Source organism: Terrapene carolina, unplaced genomic scaffold (assembly GCF_002925995.2).
Source record: "Terrapene carolina triunguis isolate 2854851 unplaced genomic scaffold, T_m_triunguis-2.0 Scaffold662, whole genome shotgun sequence".
NCBI classification, from domain to species: domain Eukaryota; kingdom Metazoa; phylum Chordata; order Testudines; family Emydidae; genus Terrapene; species Terrapene triunguis.
In genome coordinates, this window is record NW_020665013.1 from 882559 (window position 1) to 896418 (window position 13860).

At 51.7% G+C, this 13860-nt stretch overlaps 1 protein-coding gene across 1 annotated transcript in view; it reads right to left on the bottom strand.

The window, feature by feature from the left end:
* FBN3 (fibrillin 3) overlaps window positions 1-13860 on the bottom strand; it is a 109234-nt gene that overhangs the window by 5330 nt on the left and 90044 nt on the right. Inside the window, 6 exon segments of the mRNA XM_029913472.1 lie at window positions 10-241; window positions 1892-2011; window positions 9774-9902; window positions 12515-12631; window positions 13563-13783; window positions 13853-13860. The exon segment at window positions 13853-13860 is cut by the window's right edge and continues 38 nt beyond it. Coding sequence (XP_029769332.1) covers window positions 10-241; window positions 1892-2011; window positions 9774-9902; window positions 12515-12631; window positions 13563-13783; window positions 13853-13860 — 827 coding nt within the window.

Below are 13860 nucleotides of genomic sequence, written 5' to 3' on the forward strand. Positions count from 1 at the left end.
TGTGCTCACCCTTGTCCAGCTCGGAAGTATCCCCCAGGGCAGCCGCACAGGTAGCCCCCATCAGTGTTGGAGCAGCCGTAGCTGCAGGGGCTGCCGCCGGCCGAGCACTCGTCCACATCCTGGCACCCGCCGAAGGCCTGGTCGAAGTCGAAGCCGGACGGACAGACGCACTTGAAGCTGCCCAGAGTGTTGTAGCAGGAGGCGGAGCCGCAGGCGGAGGGGCTGGAGCACTCGTTTTCATCTGGAACCAGGACAGAGCAAAGGGCTCAGGCTCCTGGAGCCCAGCAGAAGGGGACGGCTGTGGGTGGGAGCAGTAGCGTAGCTAGCGGGGTGCAGAGGAAGCAGCCGCTTCCCCTCAGCACACTTTGCAAAAGCGGCCGGAGGAGCGAGGGGGGGCGCGGCCAGAGAAGGTGGGGGGCGCAGGCTGGCTGTGGCCCGGCAGCCACGGCTGGAGGAGAGGGAGGGGGGGCGCAGGCTGGCTGTGGCCCGGCAGCCGCGGCCGGAGGAGCCATGGGGGGGAGGGACGATGAGGCCGGAGGAGCCAGCCAAGGGGGGGGCGTAGAGTGGCAGGAGGAAGAGCCGGGGGCGTGGCCAGAGGAGGAGCCAAGGGGGGGCGCCTTTTTTAGGTTTGCTCTCCCTCCTGTTAAAAGCTGGCTACGCCACTGGGTGGGAGACCCTGCTAACGTCATTGCTCCAGCTCCCCGCTGCCTCCATCCTCTGCCAGTGAGATTAACGAGCCCCCGGCTGAGCCCCTTGGCCAAACACAGGCAGCTGGGCTCCCTGCACCAGCTCTTCAGTCACCAGGAAAAGGAGGAGGTGAAGGACAACATCTTCCTACAGGGGGCCTAGCCCCTCCCTTAGGTGCCTAAGGGGCTGATCTGCTGTCAGGAACGTGGAGCAGTGGAGCGGGGTGGTCACCCTGCTCCTGCCTGGAAGGGCTTAAAGCGGCCCGGGAGAGGGCTGTGGCAGAGAAAAGCTGGGCTCATGGGGAGAGCAGCCACAGCTGTAACCAGTGCAATCAGGGCCCAGCTGGCCCTTATAAGAGGGCTGGGGCCTGGCTGCAGGGAGGTGAGAGAAGGTACCTGGAGTGGAGCAGGGCTGGGGGAAGGCCAAGGGAGCTGGGGAGCTCCGGCCTGAAAAGGCCCCCAGGCTGTGGCCTAGTGGAAGGCCAATTAGGTATTGGGGTTGCAGGGGGCAGCCCATGGGTAGGCAGAGGCAGCAGGTCCAAACCCCCTTGCCTAGGATGAGTGGCTTTTACACTGCAGTCTGCCCCAGTGAGCGGGGGCTAGATGGTGACTGGCAGTAGCCCACGACTGAGGCAAGGTGGGGATAGAGGGTTGGAAGTTCCCCTGGGTGGGGAGACCCTGAGACTGCAGAGGTATTGCCGGGGGCAGCACCCCAAAGACAAGGGGCACTGGGTCCTGGGAGGGACATGGGGCCCAGCGGCAAGCGGGACACCGGCCTGCAGAGAGCGCTCCAGAGCTGGAAAAAGAGCTAATTCCCAGGACACCAGCAGGAGGCGCTGCAGGGGTGAGTCCCGCCCTGTTACAAGCAGCCAGACCCTCTGCTGGCATGTGGGGTGGGAGCAGCAGGAACTCAGCCCCTCCGCAGAGATGGAGTTCAGCCCCTGGCTTTAGGTGGCTGTGCTGGCAGACTCTGGCCCAGCGTGGGCCTGTATACTACACACAGAGCATTTGTCTCTCCTCTCCCCGAGGGCGGCCTAGTGCCCAGCACAGGGTCTGCAGCGAACCCAAGTCCTCGGGTTAATGACAAACACAGGGAAATTGCTGACCTGCCAGAGGTGGAGCAAGGAGTCAGTAGCTCAGCTGGGAGCAGTCTCCCACCCCTAGCTAGTACGCTGCCCCTCCAACACCCCCAGCCCCACACTCACCCACGCACTGGTTCCACTGGTAATGCTGCACATAGCCCTGAGGACAGCCACAGCGGTAGCCTCCCAGGACGTTCTGACAGCCGTGCTGGCAGCGATGGTTCCCGTCGCACTCATCCACATCTGATGGCAGAAACAGCACAGATCGCCCGTCAGACACCTCCCGTCAGCTCCTGCAGCCCAGCAGCAGAGCCCAGTGTGCAGAGCCCAGAGCCCGGCAATGTACAGAGACAGAGCACCCGTCAGCTCCGGCTCTCTGGTAGCTAGGGTGACCAGACAGCAAGTGTGAAAAATCGGGACTGGGGTGGGAGGGGGGGCGGAATAGGAGCCTATATAAGAAAAAGACCCAAAATTCGGGATTGTCCCTATAAAATCAGGACATCTGGTCACCCTACTGGTAGCAGAGCCCAGAGAAAAGCAATGCACAGACACAGAGCGCCTGTCAGATGCCGCCCAGCAGCTCCGGCAGCAGAGCCTGGAGACCAGCAATGCACGGACACAGAGCACCTGCCTGAAGGGGCTCTCAGGAGGGCTCAAACAATGGGACCAGCTTCCCTGGCTGCATCCACGCCAGATCCCTGGTTACTAACGACTCTGACGTTAAAGCAATTGTGGCAAAGTCATGATCGGCCTTTGTGATTTAGGGCCTGAATCCTGGTGCCTTTGCTGCTCACTCCTTCCTGCCCAACAGGGACAGCCAGCAGGTCTGGTGCCTAAGGCCCAGCCCTATTGCCCTGCCCCCATGCTGTGGGCCCATCCTCCTTGGGAGACAGGGACATGGGCAACCACACAAGAGCTGTCTGGTGAAGTCCTGCCAGTGCTCCTCTCTGGGCAGACTGGGCTCCCTCTGACTCGCTGTCCTGGAGGAGGGAGGGCTCATCCCCCCAGCCCAGCAGAGGACTCGGCCCCTGCCAGCACCACGATGGGGCGGTGGGGCAGTGAGGGTCAGACTCTGATCCCACGCTTGGTCCCAGGGGTTAGTGAGGATTGAGCCGGGGCAGGAGTGGACTGTCTGTCGTGGGCCCTGAGCCCCTGGCATCCCCTTGCTGGCTGCCTTTGGCCATGCTTCAGGGCCCATTGGTCTGCCTTAGTTCAGTCTCGAGGGGTTTGTGGCTCTGATGTGCGTCTCCCCTATTCTTGTGGCAGTGAGAAGTGACTGCTTCTCTAGCGGGCGTGGGGTTAGTGGCTTTATTGTTGTTTCTTGTTGCCTGGGTTGAATACTGGCTTCTCTTCTCCACTCTCAGACGTGCTCTGTGTGGCAGGTTTTGCCTGGTCTGAGGTCAGGCCCCCTGATTATGCACGTACACAGCTCATGCTCCAGGCGCTGGGCCCTGGGCAGTAGCTTGCGCAGCCCATTCTGCGCTGAGTGTCTGCAATGGGCTAATATGGCCGTGGTCCGACACGCCCTCTGCTTTGCTTTCCCAGGGCTGCACTATAGAGAGATGTTGCCCTTGTGTCCACCCCTTGTGTTGTGAGTGTCCAGGAGATTCTGGGGTGGGACAGGGCCGCTGGGACCATCTAGCCCATCCCTTGCACCGGGGCAGGGAGATCCCTGCCTCATCTCACCTCGAATCCCTGCCAGGATGCTGATTCCAGCCCATCGCACGACAGACTGTTCCAGTGCCGTGTGATGAAGAGTGCCATTCAATTGCATCACATGAAGGCAGATAACTAAAAAGTGACAGATTTTATATGTGCTTGTACACAAATGCTAGAAGTCTAAATAGTAAGATGGGTGGACTTGAGTGCCTGGTATTAAATGAGGCTATCGATATAATAGGCATTACAGAAACTAGGTGGAACAATGAAAATCGATGGGACACAGTAATTCCAGGGTACAGAATATATATGAATGACAGAGTAGGTCATGTGGGTGGGGGAATGGCACTATGTGCATGACACATGTCCAGAAAAGGTGCTGGATGAATGACCCAAATTCAAGCTATAGGGACATATTACTAGATAATGTTTGTGTTTTTGGGTGTTTACATATATATTGTTCGAGGTTAACAGTGTAATCAAACAGTCCCTGTCTATGCTGTATTCTGTTAATTCAGAGATCAAAACGAGATCTTGACATTTAAATGAACTGTAAATATAGTGATAACATTGTATTGATCTCTCTTTGAAGTATATAGCAGATCACCTACAAATGGTGCAAAACAGGCAATTACCTTATGTTAATCCGTGTAGCTAATTTCCGGTTATGCTTAGGAAATAGGTCTATTTCAGAGTCCAGATGATTGCCTATTGTTCAGCTAAGAACTCCAAGCTGTCAAGAGAAGGCCTGGAACTGTATAAAAACCTCTTGGGTCCTGATCCTTTTGATCTCAGATCTGCTGGATGCTTCATGCAGGGGAAGCTTATATCATAAGACTGAGATCTCCAGTCCCACCTGGATCACCCTGGATATGAACATTGGACTATAACCTATGGACTAATCCTGAAAGAATTCTTTGCAACTACAAAGCTCACCATCTCTACTATGAATCTGATCTCAGAACTGTACTCTTGTCTGTATGTGTACTGATCTTTTAACCAATACACTCTCTCTTTTCTTTTAAAATAAATTTTAGTTAATAAGAATTGGCTGTAAGCATGTATTTGGGTAAGATCTGGAATATTCATTAGCCTGGAAAGTAATGTATCCGATCCTTTGGGATTAGTAGAACTTTCTTATATGGTGAATAAGATTTTCAGTAATCCTCATCATATTAAACTTGAGTGTCTGGGTGGAAGCCCAAGGCTGGGTTGCTATAAGGGAACTGTGTTTTTGGCTTCTGTTCAACCAGTAAGGTATTGTAGAAGCTGTTTTGTGCTGGGTTGGTAAATCTAAATATGGGGATATCCACCAGCTTTGGGGATTCTCTGCCCCATTATTTGCAGTTTGCCCTAATTGAGTAACTTCTAAGTGGCCCCCTTGGCATCTTGGCCACAATATGAAAGAAAGCATTGAGTCAAATACAGTAACAATCTTAAATGAATCAAACTGTACCACAGAATCGCTCTGGATCAGGGGTGAAAGCTGCAGAGGTGGCTGGGAGCCCTGGGGTTTGGGGGCGATTTGAAGGGGCTCCGGCATCCGCTACCCTCCAGGGCCCTTTAAATCGTCTCCGGAGCCCTGCTGCTGGAGCCCTGGGGTAGCGGTGGCTATTGAAAGGGCCCGGGTGGTAGAGGCAGCGGGAGCCCCGAACCCTTTCAATAGCCACCAGAGCCCTGCCGCTGCTACCCCAGGGCTCCAGCAGGCTCCAGGGGCTATTTAAAGGGCCCGGGCCCTTTAAATTGTCCCCAGAGCCCTGGGGTAGCGGCAGTGGGGCTCCAGCGGCGATTTAAAGGGCCCAGGGCAGTAGCGGCGGCAGGAGCCCTGGGCCCTTTAAATCGCCACCCGAGCCCCACCGCCGCTACTCCAGGGCTCTGGCAGCGGGGTTCTGGCGGCAATTTAAAGGGCCCTGGGCTCCAGCCCTTTAAATTGCTGCCTCAGGAAGCTGGTCCACCCCGGTATGGCGCACCAGCTCTTGCCGGCAGGGGTGGCAGGTTTGTAGAAATTTTGGTGGTGCCCAGAACCTGTCCCTGCCCAAACTCTGCCCCCCCAACTCCACCCCCCACTTGCCCAAGGCTCTGGGAGGGAGTTTGGGTGGGGGAGAAGGTCTGGGGTGCAGGCCCTGGGCTGGGGCAGGGGACTGGGGTGCAGGGTGTAGGCTCTGGGAGGGAGTTTGGGGATAAGAGGGGGTGCAGAGGGAGGGGGTGCAGGGGTGAGGGCTGTGGGGTGAGGCTGGGGGTGGATTTGGGGTGTGGCTGGGGACGAGGGGTTTGGGGTGTGGGAGGGGACTCAGGGCTGAGGCAGAGGATTAGGGTGCATGGGGATGAGGGCTCTGGCTGGAGCTGGAGATGAGGGGTTTGGGGTGTTGGAGAGGCTCCGGGCTAGGACAGAGGGTTGGGGTGCAGGGGGATGAGGGCTCTGGCTGGGGGTGTGGGCTCTGGGGTGGGGCAGGGCTGGGGATGAGTTTGGGGTGCAGGCAGGCTGCCCTGGGACTGGAGCCAGAGAGGAGGACTCCCCCCAGCCCTCTCCCTGCCGGCAGCAGCGAGCTCTGGGGTAGGGACCCCCTTCTTCCCCCCCGGCAGCACACTCACCCCCCCACTGTCACTGCACGTGCTCCTAGGGCCCCTCTCAGGTCCAGGAATCCCCCTCGGCTCCCCTGTGGTGGGTGCCATGCCAGGGGGGCTGCCAACACATGTGCGCCTCCTCCCCTGCTGCTGCCCCTCACTGTAGCCTCACTGGCGGTGGGGGATGGGGCTGCCCCTTGCCCAGTGTGGGGCAAGAGCAGTGACTGCGGGCGGGGGGGGGCGGCTGTAGTGGTAGAGGGTCCCACCGAAAAATGAAAGGGTCTGAGGGCAGCCTGCCCTGGCAGTAGTGGCGGGGGGGCACTAGGACCCTGCGGCGGCAGTTAATGCAGGCAGGCAGCATGGAGCTTCAGGGGAGAGACATGGAAGGGAGATGCATGGGGGCAGCAAAGGGGGGCCAGCCCACACTCAGAGGAGGCGCGGGGGGGGGGCAGCAGGTGGGGCCAGGGGGGAGACCCGGCCCCGAACATTCGTGGAGCCAGGCCCCCAGACCCTCAAGATTGCTGGAGCCAGGAGGAGGAGTCAGAGAGGGGGAGAGTGCTCCATTTTCTTGCCAGTCCTCCGTACCGGCCCGTACCGGCTTACTTTCACCTCTGCTCTGGATAGACATTCCCTGCTTGAATAATAAAAGTATAGCAGTAAGAATATACTGCTGACCAGGATGTTGATGGTGATTGTGAAGTGCTCTGGGAGATTACAGAGGCTATAAAAATAGAAATCTCAGTAATAAGGGGGGATTTGGACACATCACCTCAGGACGGGATGCAGAGATAAAGTTTCTTGACACCTTAAATGACTGCTTCTTGGAGCAGTTAGTCTTGGAACCCACAAGGGGAGAGGCAATTCTTGAGTTAGCCCTAAGTGGAGCACAGGACCTGGTCCAAGAGGTGACTATAGCTGAACCACTTAGCAACCATAATGTAATTCAATTTAACATCCCTGTCGGGGACAAAAAAGCAAAGAAATCCATCACAGTAGCATTTAACTTCAGAAAGGGCAGAGACAGAAAAAAGAGGAAGCTAGTTAAACAGAAATGAAAAGGAACAGTCACAAGAGTGAAATGCCTGCAAGCTGCATGGAAACTATTTAAAAACACCATAATAGAGACACAAATTCAATGTACACCCCAAATTAAAAATATGTAGTAAGAGGACCCCAAAAGTGCCACATGGCTAAACAACAGAGCAAAAGATGCAGTTAGAGGCAAAAAAGTTCCCTTTAAAAATTGCAAGTCAGATCCTAGTGAGGAGAATAAACTCTGGGAGGTCAAGTATAATCAGGCAGGCTAAAAAAGAATTTGAAGAACAACCAGCAAAAGACACAAAAATTAACAGCAAAAAATGTATAAGTACATCAGAATCAGGAAGCCTGCCAAACAATCAGTGGGGCCACTGGACAATCAAGGTCTAATGGAGCACTCAAGGAAGACAAGGCCATTCAAGAGAAGCTAAATGAATTCTTCGCATTGGTCTTCACTGTACAGGATGTGAGGGAGATTCCCACACCTGAGTCATTCTTTTTAGGTAACAAATCTGAGGAACTGTCCCAGACGGAGGTGTCAATAGAAGAGAGTTTGGAACAAATTGATAAATTCAACAGTAATAAGTCACTAGGACCAGACGGTATTCACCCAAGAGTTCCAAACGAACTCAAATATAAAATTGCACAATTAGTAAGGTTAAATCAGCCTCTGTACCAGATGACTGGCGGATAGCTGATGTGTCCCCAATTTTTAAACAAGGCTCCAAAGGCAATCCTGGCAATTACAGACTGGTAAGTCTGACTTCAGTACTAGACAAACTGGTTGAAACCGTAGTCAAGAACAGAATTATCAGACACATAGATGAGCATGATATGTTGGGGAAGAATCAACATGGCTTTTATAAATAAAGATGTCCTATTTCCTAGAACTGGAAGGGACCTTGAAAGGTCATTGAGTCCAACCCCCCACCTTCACTAGCAGGACCAAGTACTGATTTTGCCCCAAATCCCTAAGTGGCCCCCTCAAGAATTGAACTCACAAGCCTGGGTTTAGCAGGCCAATGCTCAATCCACTGAGCTATCCCTCCCCCCGTGATAAGGGGAAATCATGCCTCACCAATCTATTAGAATTCTCTGAGGGTGTTAACAAGCATGTGGATAAGGGGGATCCAGTGAATATAGTGCACTTGGACTTTTAGAAAGCTTTTGACAAAGTCCCTCATCAAAGGCTCTTAAGCAAAGTAAGCCGTCATGGGGTAAGAGGGAAGGTTCTCTCATGGATCAGCAACTGGTTAAAAGACAGGAAACAAAGGGTAGAAATAAATGGTCAGTTTTCTGATTGGAGAGAGGTAAATAGTGGTGTCCCCCTGGGGTTTGTACTGGGCCCAGTGGTGTTCAACATATTCATAAATGAACTGGAAAAAGGAGTAAACAGTGAGGTGGCAAAATTTGCAGATGATATAATATTACTCAAGATAGTTAAGTCCCAGGCAGACTGCGAAGAGCTACAAAGGTATCTCACAAAACTGGCTGACTGGGCAACAAAATGGCAGATGAAATTCAGAGTTGATAAATGCAAAGTAATGCACATTGGAAAACATAATCCCAACTATACATATACAATGATGGGGTCTAAATTAGCTGTTACCACTCAGGAAAGAGATCTTGGAGTCATTGTGGATAGTTCTCTGAAAACATCCACTCAATGGGCAGCAACAATCAAAAAATCTAACAGAATGTTGGGAATCATTAAGAAAGGGATAGATAATAAGAAAGAAAATATCATATTGCCTCTATATAAATCCATGGTATGCCCACATCTTGAATATTGTGTGCAGACGTGGTTGCCCCATCTCGAAAAAGATATATTGGAATTGGAAAAGGTTCAGAGAAGGGCAACAAAAATGATTAGGGGCATAGAACCGTTCGGCTTCTGTATGAGGTGAGATTAAAAAGACTTGGAAAAGAGATGACTAAGGGGGGATATGATAAAGAGCTATAAAATCATGACAGGTGTGGAGAAAGTGACTAAGGAAGTGTTATTTACCCCTTCACATAACATAAGAACCAGGGGTCAGCCAATGAAATTAAAAGCCTGCAGGTTTAAAACAAACAAAAAGTACCGCTTCACACAACACAAAATCAACCTGTGAAACTCATTGCCAGAGGATGTTGTGGAGGCCAAAAGTATAACAGGGTTCCAAAAAGAACTAGATAAGTTCATGGAGGACAGGTCCATCAATGGCTATTAGCCAGGATGGTCAGCGATGCAAGCCTGTGCTCTAGCTTTCCCTAGCCTCTGTTTGCCAGAAGCTGGGACTAGATGACAGGGGATGGATCACTCGATAATTGCCCTGTTCTGTTCATTCCCTTTGAAGCATCTGGCATTGGCCACTGCCGGAAGATAGGATACTGGGTTAGATGGGTCTGACCCTGTATGGCCATTCTTATGTTCTTATGCTTCATTGAACTCATGGCCAGAAAGAACTGGCCTGACCCCGAGCTTTCATCACCTGAGTCCTGGGCTTCATGAGCTGCTGGCAGTAATTCCCTGCACCTGCAAGCTAATGACAGGCCCAGAGCCAGCTTTTCTCCTGGCTGCAGAGTGATCTCTGCTACCCTCTGGTCACAGGCCAGAGATCGGAGGGTGCCACACTGTGTGCACTGACAAGCATCTGAAAAACCAGGTTAGCCACCACTGGCTGTACTTAGACCTGCTCCAGGAATGACAAGTGGACTCGGAACACTTCCATACAGGGCATGCTTGGAGACAAACACCTACCTTCACAGTTGATACCAGAGCTGTCCAGGGAGAATCCTTTCTGGCATTCACAGTTATAGCTGCCTGGCGTGTTCTGACACTGTCCTTTGGCTCCACACAGCGTGGGCTGGGCTGTACACTCGTTATTGTCTGTAAAACACCAATTGCTTTGTATGGCAGACTGGCCCGGAGCTTGCCAGCTAAAGACCCTTTCCAAGGGAGGTCTCAGCACATGTTACCTGCTGCAATACCACGGCGAGGAACAGAGACAACAGACTTGAGGAAAAGAGTGGCAGGAAAGAGGCACAGTTTAGAGCAATTTTCTAAAGAGCAGCAGAAATACACATAGATTCATAGACTTCAAGGTCAGAAGGGACCATTATGATCATCTAGTCTGACTCCTTCACATCACAGACCATAGAACCTCACCTGCCCACTCCTGCAATAGACCCCTAACCTCTGGCTGAGTCACTGACATCCTCAAATCTTGATTTAAAGACTTCCAGTTACAGAGAATCCACCATTTACACTCATTTAAATCTGCAAGCGACCTGTGCCCCTGGCTGCAGAGGAAGGCGAAACTCCCACCAGGGTCTCTGCCAATCTGACCCGTGGGAAAATTCCTTCCTGACCCCAAACACGGCGATCAGTTCAACCCTGAACATTTTCACAAGACCCAGCAGCCAGACACCTGGGAAAGAATTCTCTGCAGTAACTCACAGCCCTCCCCATCACCTGGCCATTGGAGATATTTGCTGCTAACAGTCGCAGACTGGCTACATGCCATTGTAGGTACTCATATCATACCATCCCCTCCATAAACTTATAAAGCTCAATCTTGAAGCCAGTTAGGTTTTTTGTCCCCCACTGCTCCCCTTGGAAGGCTGTTCCAGAACTTCTCTCCTCTGATGGTTAGAAACTTTTGTCTAATTTTAAGCCTAAACTTGTTGATGGCCAGTTTATATCTACTTGTTTTTGTATCCACATTGGAGCTTAACTTAAATAACTCCTCTCCCTTCCTGATCATGCATCCCTCAAATGTATTTATAGAGAGTAATCATATCTCCCCTCAGCCTTTGTTCCTAAGTGCATCACCTTGCATTTTGCACTATTCAATTTCATCCCATTTCTATTACTCCAGTTTTCAAGGTCATCCAGATCTTCTTGTATAATATTCTGGTCCTCCTCCGCATTGACAATACCCCCCAACTTTGTGTCATCTGCTAATTTTATTAGTGCATTCCCACTTTTTGTGGCAACGTCGTTAATAAAAATGTTAAAGATTGGTCCGAAGACCGATCCCTGAGGAACTCCACTAATAACCTCCCTCCAGCCTGAGAGTTCACCTTTCTCTATGACCCCTTTAGCCAGTCTTCCTTTTAACTAGTTCCTTATACACCTTTCAATTTTCATATTAATCCCCATCTTCTCCAATTTAACTAATAATTTTCCATGTGGAACTGTACCAAATGCCTTACTGAAATCCAGATAGGTTAGATCTACTGCATTTCCTTTCTCTAAAAAATCAGTTATCTTCACAAAGAAGGAGATCAAATTGGTCTGACACAAACTACCTTTTGTAAAACCACGTTGTATGTTATCCCAATTACCGTTAACCTCTATGTCCATAACTTCTTTCTCTTTCATAATTTGTTGCAAGACTTTGCATACAGTTGAGGTCAAACTAACAGGCCTATAGTTTCCCGGATGACTTTTTTTCCTTTCTTAAAAAATAGGAACTATATTAGCAATTCTCCAGTCAAGGGTACGACCCCCGAGTTTAGAGATTCATTAAAAATCCTTGCTATTGGGCTTGCAATTTCATGTGTGAATTCCTTTTATATTCTTGGCTGGAGATTATTCGGGCCCCCCGATTTAGTCCCATTAAGTTGTCTGAGTTTGAATTCCACCTTGGATGTGGTAATTTCTACTTCCATATCCTAATTTCCATTAACCACCCTGCCACTGTCCCTCAGCTCCTCATTACCTCGGCAAAGTATCCGTTTAGGTGTTGGGCCATGCCTAGATTATCTTTAATCTCCACCCCATCCTCAGTGTTTAGCAGTCCCACTTCTTCTTTCCTTGTTTTGTTTTTTATTTACCTGACTATAGAACCTTTTACTATTGGTTTTAATTCCCTTTGCAAGGTCCATTCTGCTTGGCTCTTGGCAGTTCTCACTTTATCCCTACAATTTCTGAGCTCCAAGAGGTAGCTTTCCTTGCTGATCCATCTCATTTTCCATTCCTTGTAGGATTTCTGCTTTCTCTTAATCACCTGTTTGAGATGCTTGTTCATCCAGCTTGGTCTGAAACCCTTCCCTATGAATTTTTCCCTGTGGTTGGGATGCAGGTGCCAGATAGTTTCTGCAACTTTGACTTAAAGTAATTCCAAACCTCCTACACATTCAGATCCTTGAGTTCTTCTATCCAGACCACTTCCCTAACTAATTCCCTTCATTTTTTAAAGTTTGCCCTTTTGAAATCAAGGCCCCTAGTTGCAGATCTATTTTTGTTTAGTCTTCCATTTAGTTTAAACTGAATTAGCTCATGATCACTTGAACCAAGGTTGTTCCCTACACCAGTTCTTTTGTGAGGTTCTTACTACTCACCAGTACCAAATCTAAAATGGCTTCACCTCTTGTTGGTTGTCCCGACCCTGCAGTCAGAGCAGGGGGCTGAAAGAAGCATTTCCCTCCAGGCTCCCCAGGGTGCTGCTGGTGGCAGCGGTGGGCGGGGGAGTTGCTAGAGCTGGCGTTACTCACCGATGCAGGAGGAGTGGTGCTGAGTGAATCCAGGGGGGCATTTACAGTTGAACCCGCCAATGACATTCACACACAGGAACTGGCAGTTGTGCTGCTTGGTGGAGCATTCATCCAAGTCTAAGGCAACAAGCACAAGCCCACGTGCCGATAGTTAGCCCTGTCTCGCACTCGTGTTACTATACTGAGCCACACATAGTACAGGGGTCCTCTGAGCCGCTGTGTGCCGGGCAGCCAGGACCGTGCAGAGCCACACTGTCCCAGGGCAGGCCAGAGAGGCAGGAACTGGACTGGGATTGGCCCTTGGGCAGGGAACACACCTGTGGCAATCTGTGCCTCACACTCGACCCTGCCCTGGTACTTGTGCCCTGGCCCTACTTGCAGAACCATGTATCAAGGCATGTAGAAGACAATGAAATTGTTCGCTGCCTCGTGGAAATCTTTTCCACTGGCTGCATGACCCCGGTCTCACACTCCCAGAGCTCCTGTAGGGCATGCACGCCCCCAGCAAGATGCACCAGTTTCCAAGAGCCGGCCACAGCCACTAACTCTAACTCTGCCCAGCACACCAGACGCTTGGTTAGCAGCAATAGCTATGGTGCTGAGTGAGAGCTGTGTGTGGCTTGGTGCCCCAGGGACGCAGGCGAGTGTAAGGCACGGGCCCCAGGAGACCAGACAGTGACGGGTGAGGTCTAGCTGTCAGCCCCAGGGGCCTGAGGGCAACACAGATGCCGTACGGTTGTAGTAGTTGGCTCAGGAGCTTGCACGCTGTCGGGGAGAAAGCCCAGGGCCTGGGAGCTCCAGGTACTTGTTTATTCAGCAGAATATTGCTGCAGAGCCAGGAGAGAGGGTGAAATCCTGACCTCATTGACGCCAATGGGGCTGGGAGTTCAGCCACACACACTCCACTGCGTGTCCTTGTGTCACTGCACTTGGGCCCGGAAGCTGAATGACAGCAGAGAGCACGATCCCAGGGACATGGCTCCCCTCAAACCCAAGCCATGGTTGCGCAGGGCAGGGCCTCTGCTGCCTCCTGTCCTTGGGCTGGTACCTTTGCAGGTCTTTCCGTCCTCCTGGAGGATGTACCCCCTGGGGCAGGAGCACTGGTAGCTGCCCTCCGTGTTCTTGCAGATGAAGTTACATGGCTTAGGAGACTGGTTACACTCATCCAGATCTAGACTCAAGAGAAACAGGGCAAGTCAGCAGGAACATGGCTGTGGGCTGAGCTGGGTGATGGCCCGTTGGAAACACGAGGACTTTCATCAAATGGAACTTCCTGCTTAACCGGCTGTTTCCTACCTGGGGCCTGGTGACTCAGCCCAGAAGAACAGCCCCTCCCACCGCCCCCC